We start from the raw sequence: 22483 nt of genomic DNA, 5'->3' as shown, positions 1-22483 counted from the left end.
TATATATACACTCTACTAAATCACCCGGTAGATACATGAACATTTAATGTCAACTAAGGATACTGCTGGGAAAAGCAGGGATTTACAGGAGTCTACGTAGTTGTGAAGACGTGTGCTTTAGTACTACTACACGAACGTTCGAGAAACGAGTAAAAGAATACAAGAACAATTTTAAGAGGAGAGAAAAAGAGAGATCAGTTGTTATGGGACACGCTTTGCAGCCACTGGACCATAGCATTCTATTGAAGTTTCTCATAACGCGAAACGAGAACTTTAAAGAAACTTTTTATAGCCAAGGTCGAGTGCAAAATTGTTACTATTGAAAGGCTTCGACAGGTAAGACATGTAGAAACCGGCCAATAACAGTAGCTTTGAACCCGATCTCGGCAATTAAAAACTTATTCACCGCAAAGGTGGGTCCTTTGACTGTAGGTTGGTTGGGTTGTTGTCGGATCGTGAATGGTTGGCCCGACTAAATGTCTCACCTAAGCGAGAGGTAGTGTTTGAATTCCAGGGCGATCCTCGAAAATCTGAACAACCTTGTGTGTACTGACTTTTTTTTATTTGTTCTTGTTGTTTGTACTTGGATGGCTTCTAGCCATTTTTTTTTAAAATTAAGGTTCTTTTGCCCTTAAGACGTAAGATTCTTTAGGGCTTCAGCCTAATTTAAAGAACTGTTTCACCTAGGACCTTTGGCATTTTAAACATTTTAATTTTGTTGTATTTTAAGTATTTGGCCTTCAGTCGATTTCGAGTTTGATTTGTTTTGCTCTTAAAGCCTTCAGCCTAGTTCAAAGAACTGTTTCACGTAAGGCCTATGGTATTTAAAAAAATAATCTTATGGAGTTTTAAGTGTTAGGCATTGAGCCGATTGAATTTAATATGTTTGCTCTTGAAGTATCTGATTCTTTGGGCCTTCAGCCTAACTAAATAACTGTTTTAATTTAAGGCTTTGCCTTTTTTCTGTTTTGGTTGAGTTCTGGCTAATTAAGAAATGTCTTACGTAAAAACAAAAATAGATTTATGTGTTGGGCTTTCAGCCATTCTTGAATTCAAATTGTTTGCTCTGAAAATCTCAGATTCTTTGGGCATTCAGTCCAAATAAAGAACCGTTGTAACATAAGGCTTGCCTTTTAAATTTCTGATTATGATTGCGTTTTAAGTTGCTGGCTTTCATCCGTTTTTAAATTAAAGTGGCTTTCAGCAGGTAATTAGGCCCAAGGATTAAAGCTGTGTGTTGCAAGAAAAAATATTTTTTGGCTCTTGTAATGTTTGATCAAATAATAAAGTTGTATGTCAGAGTGTAACTGACAGCCCCTTATTTTGGCCCCTTTCCACAATTTAAACTACCTGTCCTGTCCTGCGGGTTAAGTCGCGCATCTCACAGTGTCATTTATATGATACAGGATTTGGATCGGACATATTTAGAACAAGGCCTTTTTCGTTGGATTGGAATCTTCTCACGATATTTCAATCACAAACCCTCTCCTCCGAATGCGAAATTATTTTGTTGATACCGACCTACATAGGGAGAAATGATCACTATAATAAAATAAGGAAAATCAGAGCTCGCACGGAAGATATAGGCGTTCGTTTACTCAGCGCGCTGTAAGAGGTTGGAATGAACACTCTGCCAGGCACTTAAATGTGATTTGAAGACTATCCGTATAGATTTAAATGTAAGTGTAGATTTGATAAAACTAAGACACTGAGACCATAAGCAAATATTGTGAGAGGTTGCACAGAAAGGCTCTTGAGATCAGTAAACACGACGGTAATTTTATTCGAAAAGACTCTTGTACGAATCTGAATGATATTTGAACTCCACTGCTAAAGAAGATCTGGTGAGAGCAATAGCGAACGATATCAGCAGACAACAGCCAATTGCGGTCGATATTTCTAAATATGCGACTTTACCCCTCAGCACGGGAGCACGTGGAAATGGAATTTTACTTCAGTTAGTAGAGAATCAGGGTGCGCATTGGAACTTCGAAAAACCTACAACGTTTTTACAGATCTCCTCCGCTGATGGGCCTTAAATTTTGAATTTCAACAAGAAATTCATCTCTTCACGGCGTATATTTTCGTAGGTGTGATACTATCATCATAATCAGTTTCATCGCCGTCATCATCGCTATCATCGTCTTCTTCTACTTTTCATGCACGTATTACGTTTATCCATTTTACTAACATGTAAATCCCTTCACTTTTTTTTCCTTCAATATCGAACTATCTTCGTATTTGCTTGTGGCCTTAGAGCTGTGGCGCAAATTAGTAGGCTATTCTGTCTGGCTCACTGGCTCAGGTATACCATCGACTATCCCTCTTGCGGCCCCATTGCCAGTATCTGTGAGGGAAAGCTGGTATCTGTGGGTTGTGTCCTACAAGGAATGGAACTCGTCTAGCTTGAAGCGGGAAACCAGATGACGTAATGGTTGGCACACTAGATGGCGCTGTCACAGGTCAAACGGATATCAACTGCGTTTTTTTTAAAAATAGGAAGAACCATTTTTATTACATATTCGTGTAGTACGTAAAGAAATATGAATATTTTAGTGGGACCACTTTTTTCGCTTTGTGATAGATGGCGCTGTAATAGTCACAAACATATGGCTCACAATTTTAGACGAATAGTAGGTAACAGGTTGGGTTTTTCGATTAAAATACAGAACGTAGATACGTTTGAACATTTAATTTCAGTTTTTCCAAGGTGATACATGTAACTTTGTGAACTTATCATTTCTGAGAAAGCATACTGTTATAGCGTGATTACCTGTGAATACCAAATAAATTCAATAAATGCTCAAAATTATGTCCGTCAACCTCAATGCATTTGGCAATAAGTGTAACGACATTCTTCTCAACAGCGAGTTGTTCGCCTTCCGTAACGTTCGTACACGCATTGACAATGCGCTGACGCATGTTGTCAGGCGTTGTCTATGGATCACGACAGCAAATATCCTTCAATTTACCCCAGAGAAAGAAATCCGGGGACGTCAGATCCGGTGAACGTGCGGGCCATGGTATGGTGCTTCGACGACCAATCCACCTGTCATGAAATTTGCTATTCAGTACCGCTTCAACAACACGAGCTATGTGCCGGACATCCATCATGTTGGAAGTACATCGCCATTCTGTCATGCAGGGAAACATCTTGTAGTAACAACAATAGAAGATTACGTAGAAAATCTGCATACCTGGCACCATTTAGATTGCCATCGATAAAATGGGGGCCAATTATACTTCCTCCCATTATGCCGCAACATACATTAAACCGCCAAGGTCGCTGATGTTCCACTTGTCGCAGCCATCGTGGATTTTCCGTTGCCCAACAGTGCATATTATGCCGATTTACGATACCGCCGTTGGTGAATGACGCTTCGTCGCTAAATAGAACGCGTGCAAAAAATCTGTCAACGTCCCGTAATTTCTCTTGTCCCCAGTGGCAGAACTGTACAGCAGAACTGTACACGACGTTCAAAGTCGTCGCCATGCAATTTCTGGTGCACAGAAATATGGTACGGGTGCAATCGATTTTGATGTAGCATTTTCAACACCGACGTTTTTGAGATTCCCGATTCTCGCGCAATTTGTCTGCTACTGGTGTGCGGATTAGCAACGACAGCAGGTAAAACACCTACTTGGGCATCATCATTTGTTGCAGGTCGTGGTTGATGATTCACATGTGGCTGAACACTCCTTGTTTCCCTAAGTAACGTAACTATCCGGCGAACGGTCCGGACACTTGGATGATGTCGTCCAGGATACCGAGCAGCATACATAGCACACGCCCGATGGTCAATTTGATCACAATATCCATACATCAACACGATATCGACCTTTTCCGCAATTGGTGAACGGTCCACTTTAACATGGGTAACATATCACGAAGCAAATACCGCCCGCACTGGCGGAATGTTACGTGATATCACGTACTTACACGTTTTGACTTTTACAGTGACATCTATCACAAAGCGAAAAAAGTGGTCCAACTAAAACATTGATATTTCTTTACGTACTAAACGAGTATGTGATAAAAATGGAGGTTCCTATTTTAAAAAAACGCAGTTGATATCCGTTTGACCTATGACAGCACCATCTAGCGGGCCAACCATAGCGCCATTTGGTTTCCCCCTTCAAGCTAGACGAGTTTCGTTCTTTGTAGTTTCTTCGTTTGATGCTTATTTCGTGAGTTATTTGGCCCGCTCACTATCAATGGACCACCCTGTATATATGGCGTTCGTTAGCCCGAGAGAGAGACACGAAGTTTGGGGATAGGCGGTAGCGTCCCAACCATGGATGGTCACGAGGCCCGAGCGACCCAAGCCACGAGCTGCCCAAGGAGGGCCTGCGCAGAACGGAGATACCGGAGTACTTCACCGAGAGGGCACCGTCGACTATAAGCAGCAGGCCGACATCCTGCCGGTTGGTTGGCAACATTCGTGTCGGGCGACCGCTTGTGACCTGACTGCCCTCTTCTGCCTCAGCTTCATCGGCACCACTCAGTAACTTTTGCGACGCACCGTGGATCCGTGGATCCGTGGAACTCAGAGTTTTACTCGGTCGGCTCTTTGTTCGTAAGTATAGGCAGTAGTATTGCACTAAGACACTGGCTGTCGTTTGAAAATTTGTTCCGCTATTATATTGCCTTTCCTTTCTCGTTTGTACCAGATCATTAATGTTCTAATTAATCAGCTCTTGGTACCAAATACAATAGTTACGATTGTAGCAATGGATGGTGCTATAAGCATCATAATTTAATAGTGGTTGACTACAAATGATAGATGAATCGTACAATTATGCCTAAGGTGCGTCTGACGTTAAACACACTGTATCACTCAGCGTGCATGGGTGTAGGGTGTACGGGTGTGATACTGTTAGTTACGTAAGCCCATCCACCATGGCAAGCTCATATCTCATCAGATGGGGAAAAATTCATTTTTAATTGTCCTGAGGCCAAAACCGCATAAAAAGCATCAATCACATCGCTTTTTACTTGTGCTGAGGCCAAAAACCGTATAAAAAGCATCAATCACAGCGGTTTATAATAGTCTTGAGGTCAAAAACCGCATAAAAAACATCAATCAAAATCAAATCGGATTATTAATTTACGCGTGACGTGCGCAAAACGTGTTCAATACGCTGTCCACCGTTTTGTGCAGCAAGTAGAAATCGAGAAACAGCATGTTCCACAACTGATCGAAGTGTTTCCGGGGTCACGTTCAGAATCTGTTGCGCAATGATTGCCTTCAGTTCAGCTAAGTTGGCAATCGGAACACTGAATACAGCATCTTTGAGATAACCCCGCAGCCAGAAGTCACACGGATTACGATCAAGTGATCGGAACGGCCAGGGTGTAGGGAAATGACGGCTGATAGTTCTTGCGTTTCCGCAATGGCAATTTAGCAGCTGCTTAACTGGATTTGCAATTTCCGGAGGTGCGCCATCTTGCATAAAACTGATCTCATCCCCACATCCACGCTGTCGGAGCGGTGGAACGCCGTGGTTGTGCAAAAGACACTCACAGAACATATCAGTGACGGTACAAGTAGCAGGTCCGGATGGAACTGTCTCTTCGAAAAAATATGGCCCTATGATAAATGCTGCCGTAAACCCACACCAAACAGTGACTTTTCAGGAAGAAGTGGTACTGGTTGATCTGCGTGTGGGTTTCCGTTGCCCATATTCGACCATTCCCTGTACTGACATATCCTGTCAGATGGGAGTAAGCTGCGTCTGTTCACAAAATCTTCCATGGCCAATCATAGTCCATTTCCATGCGAGCAAGAAATTCTAAAGCAAAGGTCGCTCTTGCTGGAAGGTCAACAGGAAGCAACTCGTGCACATAGGTAGTTTTGAATGGATAGCAAAGAAGAATGTTGCGTAGGATTTTACGCACCATGCTCACGGGTTTGTCAAATTTTCGGACAATTTTCCGTGCACTACACATTTGCACACCACCACTCATCTCCCCCTGCATTGCTGTGGCCATTCCACTGACGACGAATCAATTCGTTTCCTCCCTCTACCTAGTTAAACGCCAAAAGCACCCGTCTTTTCGAATTTCCGAATCATTTTCTCCAGACCCGCGGCAGTCATCGGACCAACGCCTTTTTCTAACTTTCCGGAACTTCTGCAGAGCGACATGTGCATAGTCTTCATTCTTGTAATAAAGCTTTAGAATCAGAGCGCGATCCTGCATTGAGACAGTCATGGCGAACGTCGGAGACGCGAAAGGAGGAAAAGCCGTGTACTCGGCGTGTTTATAACAACTTGAGTGGGTCGTGCGCATTGAAATTGTATTCACTTACATATTCTGACACATTCAGCGACATCTATTGATCAATTTTCACACTATTTTTCCCCCTTCTCCGATAATATTACGTTGCAGTTTAACCTCAATCTAATCAGTGGTGTTGTTTCTACAGCAGTTTGAAAGTTTAACTATAATTATTATCACCCTGTATATAGATCACCCAAAGCTACAAAAGGCTGTTCACACATATGGTACCGAAGAAGCTACTGGTCTAGTACATTCTAGCGAACTGCAGAGCTGTAGGGAAACCTGTAAAGGATGGAGGTTTTGTGGAGTGTTTGGCTCTTCACCTTCAATTCAAATATAAATTATTAAGCCTCAATAGACTGAAAGACCAGTGACTGCGCGACTACAACATTGCCGAAAAATCACTTCAGGCACTCGTATTCACGAAAGGAGTATGCGTACGGAGCGTTTCAAAATGGGACACGGGAATGCAATGGTGGTAGTAAACGCGCGTGCCAGAATGAGATCCATGAGAAGAATCGACAGGAAATGTAGTCCATCTGTGAAGATAATACCTTACAAAATGCTATTTCGACCCATACATGAATATATATGCAGAATGAAGCGACGAGTTTTGAAGTTGTACTAAGGCCGGGATTCGAATCTGTATCTCTCGCTCAAGAAGCAGACACGCTTAGCCACTGTTCCAGGCTGGCACAGTGAGTTTGCACAACTGCACAATCTACCCTACCGCACATCCGTCGTCATTCCAAATTCCCACTGAAGCCCCTAACTCGAAAATATTGCGGAGGCTTGTGTAGTGTTGGTTATAGTTATAGAATCGAAAAATGGTTCAAAATACAAATGGTTCAAATGGCTCTGAGCACTATGGGACTTAACATCTGAGGTCATCAGTCCCCTAGAACTTAAAACTATTTAAACCTAACAAACCTAAGGACATCTCACACATCCATGCCCGAGGCAGGATTCGAACCTGCGACCGTAGCTGTCGCGCAGTTCCAGACTGAAGCGCCTAGAACCGCTCGGCCACAACGGCGAGGTTTTCCAACTGCATTGGAATAGTAACACAGCATCGAGCTGAATGGGGGATCCTGACTGAAACCCATACACAGGTGCTTTAATCAAATGAAACTATACGGTTCCAGAAATCTTCTCAAGTCTCAGACCCTATGACGTATATATGCAGACTGAACAGAAGAATGAAAATATTTGAATACTGCTCGTCCTTCTGCTTCAGATAGGTATAGGAAATTCGGGAGATGCAAAGTATAGCAGTGTGTTTCGTCACCGTTAGCGTCATAAAGTCACGGAGGTGCTCATCAAATTGCATTGGGAGAAGTGTTCTACATCACGGTGTTGTACCCTGTTAAAATTCTGAGACAGTACCTTCTTAGAAGAGTCAGCGAATGTATTCAGCGAAACAGCTACGAGGGTAAAATCGGAGGGATGCGCACTCACACAGCAATTGACCCTTAATCTTTCTTACCGTCCACTACAAGGGGCTGGGACGAGAATGGAGGTGAATGTCAGTTTTACGCAAAGCGCCAGACTTCCTAAGGTGGTTTGCAGAGTGTGGATGTAGATGCTGCAGACGTAAATTTATGTTCATCATTACTGTCCAAACTGTAGTCCTAAGTTCCCTACACTGTCCGAAGCCTGCTTTCCAAAGGTACTTTGACGGCTAGTCTCCAGACGACACATAAAAAAATGTTGTAACTCGTACACTGATGGGGTTTACTTCATGAATCGTCTTACACACGATCCAACAAAATCTCAAATTATACTCTACGGTCAATTCTTTGTTGGACTCTTGTGACTTAAACGACCAATATTCTTGCAGATATTTCTCTTTCGCGGTAGATATTACGAGCTTCATTTAGCTTTTGCTGGTAATTCAGGCTGCTGCATCGCATATTAAATGAATGTCTGGAAGCTCCTCCCACTAATAATGCTCCCAGTTTCACAGCAAACTATGAAATGGAGACAGGGTGCTCATCACAGACGATTGTACTTTACTTTTCGAGGTAACACTATCAACAGCGAAGCGCCAAGCAGCTCTTAGTTAATAAGCACCATCGGTTTCAGTCACCTGGCCTGGACCCATTGCTCATTCAATACCTCGTACGGTCTTACACAATAATCTCCATAACCATCTGCTGATCTTAAAACCCTAAAGGTCTGTTGCACCTTTTGTATCGTCATATATACTTTGGAAGTATATGTGACCACCAGAAGCCACAGCTCTCTGCTGTCTCTTTGAAACTACAGGAAATGTTTTTTCTGGGTAATTACGTATTCAGTCGAGGATGTAGCAAGTAAGTAAGGTATTGTTCTGTTAACCAGAAGATTAGAAATTTTGGATCATAATATTTGGCATTATCATAAGCCTTTCAAGATGTATGAAATAGTGTCCCTGAATGGAAGTGAAGAGATCTGAATTTAAAAACGACCTAAACTGACTTGATACTACGTATTTATAATTTAGCAGCAAATAATCGGGTTAACAAGTGGAAAACGCGTGCCTGAAAAAGTGTATGTTGTATACTCCTCAAGATGATATTTGCTTTTTGCTGTCGTAGCTATTTCTTTTCCTTGTATAAATATCTAAATCGTGATTTATGCTTCATATAACAACTGTGGCATAAATCAGGATTCAGATATTTGTACACGGAAAAGAAATGTGTCGACAGACAGATCTCGGGACGCGTTCTCTTGCTGTTTAGATAACATCTGATACATCTTTGACTCACGGTAAGGTGCGTCGTCTCTTTATACCAACAGTAATCTTGAACCTATGTCTTATAAAGTACAAATTTTAAAAGTAGCCTGCACTACACACGTCAGAGACATTCAGAAAGTTAGCCATACTGCGTAATTCGGTATTCTCTGTGCGTCTTTAAAAGTAGTGCAACAATAACGATGGAGGTTCGTGACAAGAAGGAAAATCACCTTTGGAGAAATGTACTTCATGTAATAGAAGTAGTAAATAACGTAACTTCTTCTCTTTGCGGGTATTAATTAGAGAAGGTACACTTCTGTGACCTCGCACAAAGCTTGTAAAATTTAGATCATACAAGCGATATATACGAGGCGGTAAATGATATTTTTCAGATACTATACAGATGCAAACCAGTACTCATTTGATTTTTGATAGGTTGACCTAGCAAACACACCGTATCAGCTATTCACAACACAGGAAATCAAACATCCCGTGATTTTTTAAAATCGATTCGAGACAGAATACTAAGTTAATTATGCAAAAAAGCGTGAAATTATCGTGAATAAAGTTTTATTTTTCTTTTTTGAGTCATCAGTCTTCTGACTAGCCTGATGCGGCCCGCCACGAATTCCTCTACTACCAACATTTTTGCATTGGAGTAACACTTGCAACCTATATTCTCAACTAATTTCTGCACGTATTGGTAATGTCAGTTTTCGACTGTAGTTTTTAATCTCTACTGCTCGCTCTAGTACCATGCAAGTTACTCCCTGATGTCGTAAGGTACATCATATCTTCCTGTCTCTTCTTCTTGCCATTGTGTTCCGTATATTCCTATTCTGCTATGAATCTTCCCATCTCATACCATACCTGTCCACCTAATTTTCAACATTCGTCTGTAGCACCACATCTCAAATGCTTCGATTCTCTTTTAGTACGGGTTCCGGCAGTCCATGTTTCATTACCATACAATGCAGTGCTCCAAATGTACATTCTCAGAAATTTCTCAGTCAAACTATGGCCTTCTCTTGACCAGGAATGCCCTTTCTGCCAGTGCTGCTCCTGATGTCCACCTTGCTCCGTACATCATTAGTTATTTTGCTGCCTAGGTAGCAGAATTCCGTAACTTCATCAAATTTATGATCCCCAATTCTGATGTTAAACTTATTGCTGTTCTGTTTCTGCTGCTTCTTCTATTTACTCATAATGCATATTCTGTACTCTTTAGACCGTACATTCCATTCAACAGATTCTGTAATACTCCCTCACTTTCACTGAGGATAGCATTGCCACCAGTGAGTCGTATCATTGTTACCCTTTCATCTTAAAGTGTAATTCCACTCTTGAGTGTATCTTTTATTTCCGTCTTTCCTTTATCGATGTATACACCGAAAAGTAGGAGCGCATGACTACATCCCTGACTTACACCCCGTTATGTGCTAACACTTCTTTCTCGATTCTTCGTTCCCTCTTGATTCTTGTACATGTTATGTAGTGCCTGTTTTTCCCTACAGCTTACACCTGTTTTTCGCACCTTTTTCCAGGTCGACAATTCTTATGAAGGTGTTACGAGTTTTCGTCAGTCTTGCTTCCATTATCAGCTGCAACATCAGAACTGCCTCAGTAGTGCCTCTACCTTTCCTGACGTTGAACTGATCATCATCTAACACGTCCCCAACGTGCCTGGACAACTCGAGCTCATCCAGGTGACAAAACTGTGAAAAAGTAAGTCACCTAGTAACAACGCAACCTCAACATCATTGGTCAAGTATTTCGGAATATCATTTGGAATATGACCCTTTCGTCGTTGACCAGACTGACTTATGATATCCTTCCTTGTCTCAAAATAATGTTGGGTGGCATGCCATGAGTGGGTGAAGATGTAAACGACGAGATACTTCTCAAGTGAGTACATTCGCTGGAATGCATGTGGGAAAATAATGTAACAAGAGTTGACACAAATATCAGCTTCTTTTTTCTGGACTGAGAGAAACTAAGCTTTACAAATCTTCTATGTACGTCTTACATTTGTCCGATAACCTATCAAGCAAATGTTAGTCCTCTTACAATTTTTACTTTTTATTAATATTTCTTATAACATTATTTCGAAAAATATATCTTACACTCACTAAACCAGAAATTAATAGTCATCTCTTAAATAGCTATAATAGCAAGGTACCCGTAAACAGCCTGGGGTTGTTTCATCGCCAGTTGTTGCTCCAGATCATTCCACTTCATTTGACCCACTACTGACAGAATAGAAATAACCATGTAAACAGGGGCTCACTGTGTACCAGCTCCATTCACTGAGTCTAATAAGTCTCTTCCCATGTGACAAAACAGACAAAAAGAAGAAGATAAACAATACTTCTTCACATTTTTAATTAGTAAAGATCGTTATATTGGCTTTCGTGTGCTTTGTTAGAGAGCACTGCTGCTTGTGACACAAAATTACTACGGAGGTGGCGTTATCCGATGTGGCGGACATCATGAAAGGTCATTGGAATATTATTCGCAGTGCTGTTTTGAGAGGTATGCGATGTGTAAATGGATGTAGAAGGAAATGATTGTAGGAGTAGCCTCGGAGCTTCCGGATTCCTTTCCTAATGTACTTCTGATCAAAAAGCAATTCTGGTAGGTGGAGTCAGAGGTCTCTCTTAAATCCGCCCTTTGAATTTTAGCGGTGATATTTTCATGAAACCTTTCATTTCCTAACCTATATTTCCTTAGAAGTCAAACAACAATTTTCATAGCTTTAGCTTTATATACGTTTTAATATAATTAGATATTTTCATACAAATTTTCATCCCCTGTTTCACCACTTAAGAGGTTGAATTTCCAAAATACACTGAAACACATATTTCATTGTTTCCAGCCGAGGAGCCAAATATACTGGTTTTCAAAGATTTTGTTTCGAAAGTGATTCCGTGATGCAATATCTCCGAAATAAGTTTCGTCCCCTAATTTCGTCCTTAGGCGTTAAATTTCGAAAAACAATGAAACCCATTATTCTTTATTTCTAAGTAGGGAACCAAATACAAATTTTCTTAGCTCTAACTTCCAAATTTTTATTTAATAAGATATTTTTAAAAATTCATCCGCTATTTCACCCCCCTTGGAGGTTGAATTTCCAGAATTACTTTCAAATCAAATACCATTTTTCGTAAATATAGCCTTAAAAATGCTTAGTATATCTTTCATAACAATGTATTTTCAAAACAAATTTTCACCCACTCCTCAATCCTCTTAGTGATTGAATTCCTGAAGTTTCTGAATTATGAATTTTTTTATTTCTGGCTGAGAAACCAAAGATCAATTTTCGTGGTTTTGGCTTCAAAATTTAATTAAACCTGACATACTTTCAGTAAATCTGTCGTCCCACATATCATCCTCTTAGGGATGCAACTTCGAACAATCTGTTACTGAACCATTCATGCAGTACAAGATAAGCATCCTGTCGAAATTTCAATTTGCTGTCCTTGGCAGTTTGGGCTGGTCGATGATGAGTCAGTAAATCAGTCAAGTCCTATTTCACCCTATTACGATTTGAATTTCCAGAAATACTGAAACTTTTATTTTTCCGGTTGAGAAAGCAAACATTTTTTTAGATTTACTTTTAAAAATGCTCGCATAATGAAATATTTCCATAAATATTTTCATCCCCCATTTCACCCTGTTAGAGATACACTTTCCAAAAACCCTTAAAAACACGATTTTTATTTCTAACCAAGAAGTCAAATACCAATTTCCATAGACGTATCTTTGGAAATGGTTTGATAGTACTTTCATAATGAATTGTTTTGAAAAAAAGCTTTCACCCACTATTTCACCGAAATATGATTTAAATACCCAAAAATGATGAAACAAGTATTTATTAATATCTGACCAAGGAACCAAATACCAGTTTTCGTAGTTCTAGCTTCAAACTTGCGTTATTAGGGAGATATTTTCAAAAACCATTTCAGTCTATTTCACCCTCTAATAGGTGGCATTTCGGAAAATCTCTTCCTAAACGATGCCCTCTTCAAACTTAAAGTTCCCTATGGGCTGGGCGACTCTGTCAGGACATTTTCTTTAATATGCAGAGATAAGCTCTTAGATCAAAATTCTGCACACGTTATTTCGTAGACATACAGCTACATCAAAGCTATTTCATTTCTTCATTTAGATTTCATTTTAACACACAAAATGATGGGATAATTAGTAGGAAAGGTTAGAAAAGAATATGTCTTGTTCATCATAATTTTATTCCATTCAATTATCAGATGTAATCCATAGAGAACTTAACACATTTCATCATAACCTCAGTATTTGTAGGCGGACAGCTGAGATATTTCAACAAAGAACTCTTCAAACATGCTTTGAGTCAAACATTTGATGGCTGAACACTGGGTGATTACACAAATATTGTCTTAATGGGGGGTTATTCATGTTAGATGGAACATCCGGCGTTTGCAGGGTAATCGCACACCCTCAGCTCGGCGTTGTACTGCAGCCCTGCTGGGCACGGGATAAACCAGGCAGCTCCGTTCTCGTCGCATTTGTAGAAGCTGTTACAGTCGCTGGGGTTAGGCAATTGGGTGACGTCATCCGGATTCCAAGGTGGGCATGTGGGAGCATCTGCAGCTGGTTCCTGTGGGCTTTTGCCATTACCAGAGCCAGTATTTCCGTTGTCTTGACCGCCATTAGAGGAATCGTCGCCAGATGGGTTACTTGGATCAGCAGACGATGAGCAAACAGCACTCTCTGGGTAGTCGCATACCCTCAGGTTCGCATTGTACTCGAGTCCAGCTGGGCATGGTATGAGCCAAGCCACACCATTCTCGTCGCATTTGTAGAAGCTGCTGCAGTCACTGGGATTGGGCAACTGTGTGACGTCATTTGGATTTCAAAGCTGGACAAGTGGGAGCATCTCCAGTTGGTGGATTTGGACTCACATCATTACCCCCATTTGAATTTCCGTTATCTTAACCCCCCTCAGAAGGTGTATCATCAGATGGGTTGCTTGGTGCAGATGATGAGCAACCAGCATTTTCTGGGTAGTCACACACTCTCAGATCTGCATTGTATTCGAGACCGGCTGGGCATTCAATGACCCAGGCAACGCCGTTCTCGTCACACTTGTAGAAGCTGCTGCAGTCATTCGGATTGGGCAGTTGGGTGGCGTCATTAGGATTCCATGGGGGACAGCTGGGGGCGTCGCCAGATGGTGGATCTGGTGAAGCGCCTCCGTTATCATCTGATCCCCCACCATTTCCATTGTCGTCGTCAGCTGGTGGAGACGGTGATGAGGAGCAGCCAGCTCTCTCTGGGAAGTCGCACACCCTCAGATTCGCATTAAACTCGAGGTTTGCTGGGCATGGGATGACGGTTGCAACGCCTGATGGCTCACATTGTAGGAAGCTTCTGCAGCTGTCTGGGTTCGGAAATGGCCCAGAAGCTCCCTTGCAAGTTGCACTCATCTGAAAGAAATTGCGTATTTGTTAGTATTGCTGGATTTTCATTATCATTATATTCTATTAGCAATACACAGGGCTATTTCTATCGTCAATATCTCCTCGTTTGTCTAGGATTACTTTCAGAATATATTGGTACAGTGGCTTGTGGCTTTCAGAGAGTCGCTAAAGAAATATAGCAGTTCGTCTGATTTTTTTTTTTTTTTTTTGTCATGTTGACAGATTCTTCCGTCAGTTCTTGCTAGAGCAACATTATAATAAATGAGAATCGCCAGTTTGCTTTTGTTCTACAATATTAGTTTTAATGTTGAACGGTTTTCGGCTTACGAGTCTGAGTAAATGTCTGAAGATGGCCTTTTATTGTTAAACGGTTTTCGTCTTACGAGTCTGAGTAAATGTCTGAAGATGGCCTTGTTAACAATAAAACTAATATTGTAGAACAAAAGCAAACTGGTGTTTTTCATTTATTCTTTTTTTTATCTCCGTTTACCTTTGTATCAGCACTGCACTGAAATTACTTGCACCATTGTGGAAATATAGGATGTAGTGATGTGTGACTTATTTGAAAAGAAAACTTCGTGCATTCACTAGTGATACTTATGTTGATAAAAGTAATGCCCACTATTCGCTCTGAAGCGTGATTTTTACTACTTGCGTCCGATTCACCTTTGTTTTTTCATGAGTGTTGACTGTAAATTATCAGTTATACATATTACTATGAATACGTTTACTGGCAGAGAGTTTGCAGATATGCATATCTTTATTAGGTCCACTCAATGCAGTGGAAAACAGTCCTAAAAACGATGTTCCTGCATCTACAGCAATAACATCAGTATATAAGCGCCTGTGGTGTCTGTGTGAAGGAACTGCCGAACAATTGTACGTGTATTGTGTAATCGACAGAATAAATCATAATCACAGTATTACTCTGTAAAGTGCCACCAGACAATACTTGTCTCTTCCGTCAAACTATTCAGAAAATATCTCTGATTATCTTCGAAATTTTGTCAGTGGAGCTGTGGTTCATCATATACAAATACAGATCCACGTTCAGTGTTAATTCACGGAAATAATATTATCGTATATAGGATGGAACCATTTACGAAAATTCTTCAGCTGTTAGTGTTTCACCAACTGTATATGACCAACATGTAAGTCTGTATCTGTAATGTTCATAATACTAAATATAGTATTATATTAGTGTAACCAGTTAGCTTATAACTTTTTGTTAAGTAGTAGTGGCACAGTGCTTACCTTGGTGGTATATTCTTACTGCCTGCAAGAAAATATAACACTTTTTCTTGCTGATCGATACCATAGAAGATGGTCGAGAGAGAGGACACAGCATATTATAGCGAGAATGTGTGACATAGCAGCCTTCAAGACACTGCTTTCTCATAAGAATGGAAGACAAGAATACCAGCGAAAACTGACTTCGATCTAAAATGTCATACTGTAGACAATTCCGACTCGGTAATTCATGGTTATTTTCTTACAACTGTCACTAAACGTACATCCAACAAAATGCGAAAACATATTATAGCTTCTTTTTTTAATCTTGTGAAATTCAAATTCCATGTTCAGTAAGACACAGAACTTAACTAAGTGAAAGGTAACAACATCCATGTTCCTGCAGTGTGTAATCATTCCATTCCTATAATATTTTACTCCGTTACAGGGTGTTCGTAAACTCTCATTACGAACTTCTACCTTTTGTTGATGGGAGTGAGTACATAATCCATGAATAGGAACCGATTTTCGGAAACATACCATTTCCTTGCTACAGCTGTTTGAACACATGTTTGTTGGGTAGGTGTGCTACAGGGTAGTCATGTTGAGGAGGGGGGGGGGGCTGGACTGTAATGTCGTATTGGCTGATGTCATTTGACGTCTGTCCTGCCTCTTTGATCCGGTTCGAGCCTCAGTCAAATGTCTGTGACAGAGCAGTGTAGTTTAGTACACGTTTGCGTATTACACCGATGGATCCTTCTGAATGGCGAAGCTCGCGGTAGGGGAAGCGATGCTCGTCGCCTTTGTCAAGATCGTTTTCTACAACGTCAGAACTCATCTTAACCCTTTGCGCAACAATTACGCAACGACTTCGTGAAATGGTACCTTCACCGTCAGCTGACGTGACTGTGATACACGAAGGAGACGCCGCACATTCGAATAGGAAGAGGCTGTACTGCATCACGTTGAACAGAACTCATGAACGAGTAAACGAGCAATTTCGTTGGCTATTAATAAGTGTAATTGTGAAACAAATGATGCCAACCAATTATTTGTAAAAGTAGTCGCGTTACCATCATGTTTGCAAACTGCTGTAGCACGTAAACGTATGTTTTCACATAAAGGTTTCAATTTTAAATATTACACATTCACTCGCGTCTACCAGTTGTTGTAATGCGAATTTCTAAACACCCTTTAGGTATAAAGGTTATTAACCCTTTTATCGCAATTTCTTTTCGTCTCAACGACTTAATATAATTGTAGAAGTATTGCATAAGATAACAAATAATAGCAGATTAGACTCAGCCTTTAAATGAATTCACAATTTGGATGTTATTTTAAATTAACAGCTATTTTCCTGAAACAATCGGACCGATAATATTCTGTGAAATAAATTTAGCAGAACTATTTCATCTTTGGCCATTATCACTTATGCAGTTTGGATTTAGAGAAAGCAAATATTAATAATACTACGTTAATACTGGTAAACTGCTGGCTAACATATTGAATGGGTAGAATAATAATTCTGTACACACACCCATATTTGGAATCGATTACATCAACTGAGCGACAGGTTTCTTACTAAAGAACACAACATAATATGCAGGTTGCTGGATACGCTTATCACAGTCACCTTTCGGATGGAAGCTGCACTGCCGCTTCCAACCAAGGCCGCTAGCAAGACGGTCACAAGTAGTGGAAATCCTGAAAAGTAAAGCATGATGTAACACGCATCTTATAACACAAGCTTGCTAACACTTAATGCATTTGTTTGTTGCGCTGTGTGAAATTTTCGTTTTAAACAAAGCTAAGAAATTTCGACAATTTGTTCTTTCGTTATAAGTAATACTGATGGAAATTCTCAACGCTCATCCCACATTCCTCTCAGTGTGACAGAATGAGTTGCACTCGTACTTGTAACATCCCATAAAATTAACATCGTTCGGCAGAAGGTTTTCCTTGTTATATTCAACGTTCGGCATACTTCTCTATTCTTTATAAACTCAACTAGCATAAGAATTTAATGAAATCATGACCGACGGGACGTTAAATGTTAGCAATGGGCTTACTGAACATGCAGTGTAATAATATACAGTGGTAATCGTAGTCTGTTACAAATCATAATTAGCAAACATTAGATATCGTTTGAATTGTTCCGCAATACCCGCTATCGCTATTGTGCACGAGACAAATGTCGCTTAGCCTTGTCTGTGTTACTAGTTTCAATATTTTATACTTAGATAAAAGTGCGCACTGCATTTAGATGTTCTTAGTTTGCTTGTTACCTAAACGTATACATGCTTTCAGAGTTCTCAGTATCTGTTTTTGTCGGCTATATTGAAGCTTATTTCAGCTGTTGCTTTAGAGATATACAGTAGAATAAATCAACTCCCTTACTTACTAAATAAATATCTGAGATACGTTACCCAGAGAAACCACAATACACAACGCAGCACACAGCTATGTAAATATTTTGGCACCAGCTCTATTCGAGAATATAAGTTTATTTATTCGTGGTATACTTTCTAACCAAGCAGAAGCTATATCAAAGTCAAAAAAGGGCCAATATCACGGCAATTGGATCTTACCTCTCATGTTTGCTCAAGTCACGTTACTGTCCGCAAAAGGTGGCTTAGACTTACATTCGTACCGCTTAAATAATCCCTCAACGGGCTATCTTCGTTCGTCAGACACAACCGCACGAACGTCAGCGTCGCAGATAAGAAACAAATCTGCCATTGTGGACAACGCATTCGTCTAGATGCATTCATTTCTTATCTGACACTATCAACTGCTGTTGCACAAGGTGAGAACATGTGTAATTTCCTGATAGCGTCATCTATAATTCTGCCTGTCACAGGACGTGTTAAATTCTAAGAGGGCGTACTGAAAGTAATTGTCTATGTGTGAAAACACTTGGGGATTTTAAATAAAACAAATGATATTAACATGCTGTGTTTTCTCCCTCATGCTTACATATTTATCTCTCAACATAGTCACCCTGTCGACGAACACATTTCTCCCAACGAGAGACAAATTTGATAATACCATCACTGTAGAGTATTTGGCTTTGTTGACGGAGCCACAACGTCACATCTGCTTGCACTGCTTCATCACTTTCAAAGTGAATTCCACGAGGGTGTTCTGTAAGTTTTGGAAACGGATGAAACACGGATGGGGCTAATTCGGGACTTTATGAAGGATGATTGATGACAGTGAACTCAAGACGTCGGATTGTTGCAGAGGTCACAGAGCTCTTGTGTGGTCTGGCGTTGCGATGCTGAAGGAGGAATGTGCTCCATGTTTGGACGAACTCTTGGAATTCGAAACTCGATTACAACAAGGTGTTTGTCACACACCACCATAGCTAAGTTACTCACTGCCATGTTACCTGCCATGTTACATGCTACGATTCGGAACCCTCTAGCCTCGAAGGAAGAATAAAGATGAAAAACAAAGCTGTGGATTCTTAATAACGCTCGTTTTATTTAAACAGTTTGAAGATTCTTCGCTTGAAAAATTCGGAGGCATTTCTTTTCAGGACGCACTCATAGAATCTCGCATACGAGTGTATTGGAACTAAAATGGCTTGGACCATTTTCCACTATAATCTTCGGGATCTACAAGCAAGGCCATAGGTAAACACCATTTGAGAGGTAATTCTAATCATGTACCTTAAATTAAGCACAACAGTGCTGGAAACACGATGTTGGCGAACCCTTTACTTAAGCAAATATAATTGACTGTGGCTCTATACCACAACGTTAATCTCAGACTAAAATGAGGAAACTGATAGTATAAAGACACAAAGATAGCTCTCATTGTATAATCAAATGGAGTACATTTATGACAACATTGACCTGTTGCGAGTGCGGACCCTGTGCGACTTGCGTAGAAGCTTCATCAGTGCCCAACGGTCACAGCACAAATACTGAATTAACTGCATACTAACTGTTTGGCACTCCTTGCTACTATGCTGTCTGACAGTTGATAAGCACACAGTACCCTGCGAGCCCTTCAGTCTATTACATAGCTTCCTTTGTAGCAGATGTTTTGGTTCCTCTTTCCTCTGTCCTGCAAACAGCTTTGAAACGTTATCTGTGGACTGTCTCGCCTCATGAGACAAAATTAATTTGTGTAACCAAACATGTCATGTGGTTTCCTAACTACCATGCACGTCATTAAATTACACTACAATGTAGATGGCACATAACAAACGTGAAACTTCCATATAGTATACAAAGTAGTCATAAGCGACAGCTTTTACATGCTACTTATGAGCAGAAACAATGCAAACGTTGTCATTCCAAGACGCAATAGATATCTGGTCGTTAATGAAGCTGATGCTAAGTCTCGTGTAGGAAGCAGAAACGTCTACCAGAACGAATGAGGCTTGGTCTGCAGTAGGAAAATGACGTGTTGAGACAGTGATTCACCGTACCACGAAATTGCTGCTCGCTTTGTTCGTCAGTTATGCTAATGTGGAAACGGGGGTTCAAAAGTTTCGGATACAACGACATGTAAGATCTTAACGCCCTCGTGGATTAGCGCCCGAGATGACGGATATTCTGTTTCGTCGGGAATACTGAATTATAAACATACGTCACAAACATTGAGTGAGGGAAAAACACATTCTAAGACAGGAAAACAATGCACCAACTGGAGTCATACTGATTCCACGGCATAAAGTCTTCGTAAATTCCATTCCATTTACTCAGTTAGATAGTAACAATGCCTAACAGACGGGCGCGTGGACTATATATGTAGATTTCAACATTAGAGAGAGGACATGTAGTTGGGTTCAAACAAGACGGATGGAGTAATCGGCGAAACTTTGGAAAATTCAATAGGAGCGATACCACTATTGGACGATGTTGGCAACAATGGGTAAACCGTGTTGGGATAAAAGTTCAATGTGAAAGGATATCAGTGATACGATTCACAGATGACATTGCTATCGTCAATGAAAGTGAAGAAGAACTGCATGGTCTACCGAATCGAATCAACGGCTAATGAGTACAGAGTGTGAATTGAGAGTAACTATAAGAAAGGTAAAAGTAATGAGAAGTAGGAGATATGATAACAGCGAGAAAATTAACATCATTAAGTAGATGAAATTATTAAGGAACTCCGCTGGAAAGGCAGCAAGATAAACGTGACTAACGGAGAAGGAGGACATCGAAAGCAGTCTAGTACTGGCAAAATGGGCATTCCTGGCCAAGAAAATTCTGCCGGTATGAAACATAGGCCTTAACTCGAGACGAAATTTCTGAGAAAGTGCGTTTGCAGCACAGCATTGGATAATAGTGAAACACGGACTTTTGGGGAAACCGGAACATAAGAGAATCGAAGCGTCTGAGATGTGGTGCTACACACGGAGATTAAAAGTCAGTTGGAGTGGTAAGGTAGGGAATGAGGAGATTCTGCGCAGAGTTGAAGAGAAAAGGAATATGTGGAAAACATGGACAAGAAGAAGGGAGAGGACGACATCTGTTAAGACATCAGACAGCTTCCATGGTATTAGATGGAGCTGTAGATGGTAATATCAGTAGAGAAAGACAGAGACTGAAATGTATTCAGCAAGTAACTGAAGACAGTGGTTGCAAGTGTTATTCTGAGATGAAAATGTTGGCACAGGAGAGGAATTCATGGCGGCTCGCATCAAACTATTCAGAAGAGTAATGACCCAAGAAATAAATTAATTATATAATAAATATCGTAAAATAAAAAGGCCAAATACAAAGTGAAGAAGGAAATGGTCGACCTAGACCGAGCAGACGTCAGAGAATCACTCAGAACACCGCATTCCTCATTATCATTGATCTGACTTTTGCTTCAGCGACTACAAGGATCACTAATAGGCGGCTCACAGAAAGAGGGCTGAGTTTACGGCGCCCCATGCGCCAACTACCATTGACCTCTGTAGACCAGAAAGCCCGACTGCAGGGGTGTTGGGTACATTCGGAATGGAATCTCATTGTCTGGAGTAGAAATATCTTCAGCGATGAGTCCCGCTAGGAATTGATACCCGATGACCAGCAGACAAAGGTGGTACACCAAACTGTCGCCTGAAAAACTGATCGACAATCAGCAGTGATAGTCTCTGGGGGGGCATTTTATTTCATAGTTTTACCACTTTGGCTTTCAGTGCGGAGGTACATTGACTATATTCTTGGCCCCGATTTGTTGCCTTTAAAGGTAAGCCATCCTGGGCTTACATTTCAGCAAGATAAAAACCTACTGCAAACGGCAAGAGTTTCTACTGATGGTCGTCGTCCTTGCTTTACCTTACCGCGACCAATAAAGCCAACGGATCTTTCCCCCAATTAAGACCCTTGGAGCATTATGGGCAGTGCTCTCCAATCAGCTCGGGATTTGACAATTAAACACGCCTATTGGACTGGATTTAGCACGTAGCCCACAGCAGCAAGGACAGTGCCAAGCTCAGTAACTGATTCCAAAAGGACAGAGGTGGACTAATACGTTATTGACTTGTTCATTTTGAAAAGTTCTTTCTGTTGAATAAATCCTCCAATTTTCCTGGAATCATTATGATTTGTTTGTCTGTAAATGTACTTCACCTCTTCCAGTTTCAGCCCATTCGGTTGATTCTTTCATGGGACGTCTTTTCGATTAAGTCCTCACAGTCGATGCGACACCATCTGAGAAATGTTATTCCAGCTGGCATGTTCACTGCTATCCCACCTGTTCGAACCGTGTGCTCTTGGGTGGCCGAGAAAAAGTCATACCACTAGTTGTTGTTTATTTATTTCTTTATCAATCTTCTGACTGGTT

General features: G+C 40.7%; 2 protein-coding genes across 2 annotated transcripts in view; both read right to left on the bottom strand.

Moving 5' to 3' along the window:
• The window catches only part of LOC126484804 (chondroitin proteoglycan 2-like), a 28012-nt gene extending 14068 nt beyond the window's left edge, over nt 1-13944 (bottom strand). Inside the window, exons 1-2 of the mRNA XM_050108401.1 lie at nt 13940-13944; nt 13474-13855 (exon numbers count right to left, since the gene is read on the bottom strand). Coding sequence (XP_049964358.1) covers nt 13474-13855; nt 13940-13944 — 387 coding nt within the window. The remainder of the gene's footprint in view (nt 1-13473; nt 13856-13939) is intronic.
• Nucleotides 13945-13969: 25 nt separating this feature from the next.
• LOC126484803 (chondroitin proteoglycan 2-like) overlaps nt 13970-22483 on the bottom strand; it is a 52148-nt gene continuing 43634 nt past the window's right edge. Inside the window, exon 4 of the mRNA XM_050108400.1 lies at nt 13970-14464. Coding sequence (XP_049964357.1) covers nt 13970-14464 — 495 coding nt within the window. The remainder of the gene's footprint in view (nt 14465-22483) is intronic.

Source organism: Schistocerca serialis, chromosome 6 (assembly GCF_023864345.2).
Source record: "Schistocerca serialis cubense isolate TAMUIC-IGC-003099 chromosome 6, iqSchSeri2.2, whole genome shotgun sequence".
NCBI lineage: Eukaryota > Metazoa > Arthropoda > Insecta > Orthoptera > Acrididae > Schistocerca > Schistocerca serialis.
This window is presented reverse-complemented; position numbering and strand designations above follow the sequence as displayed.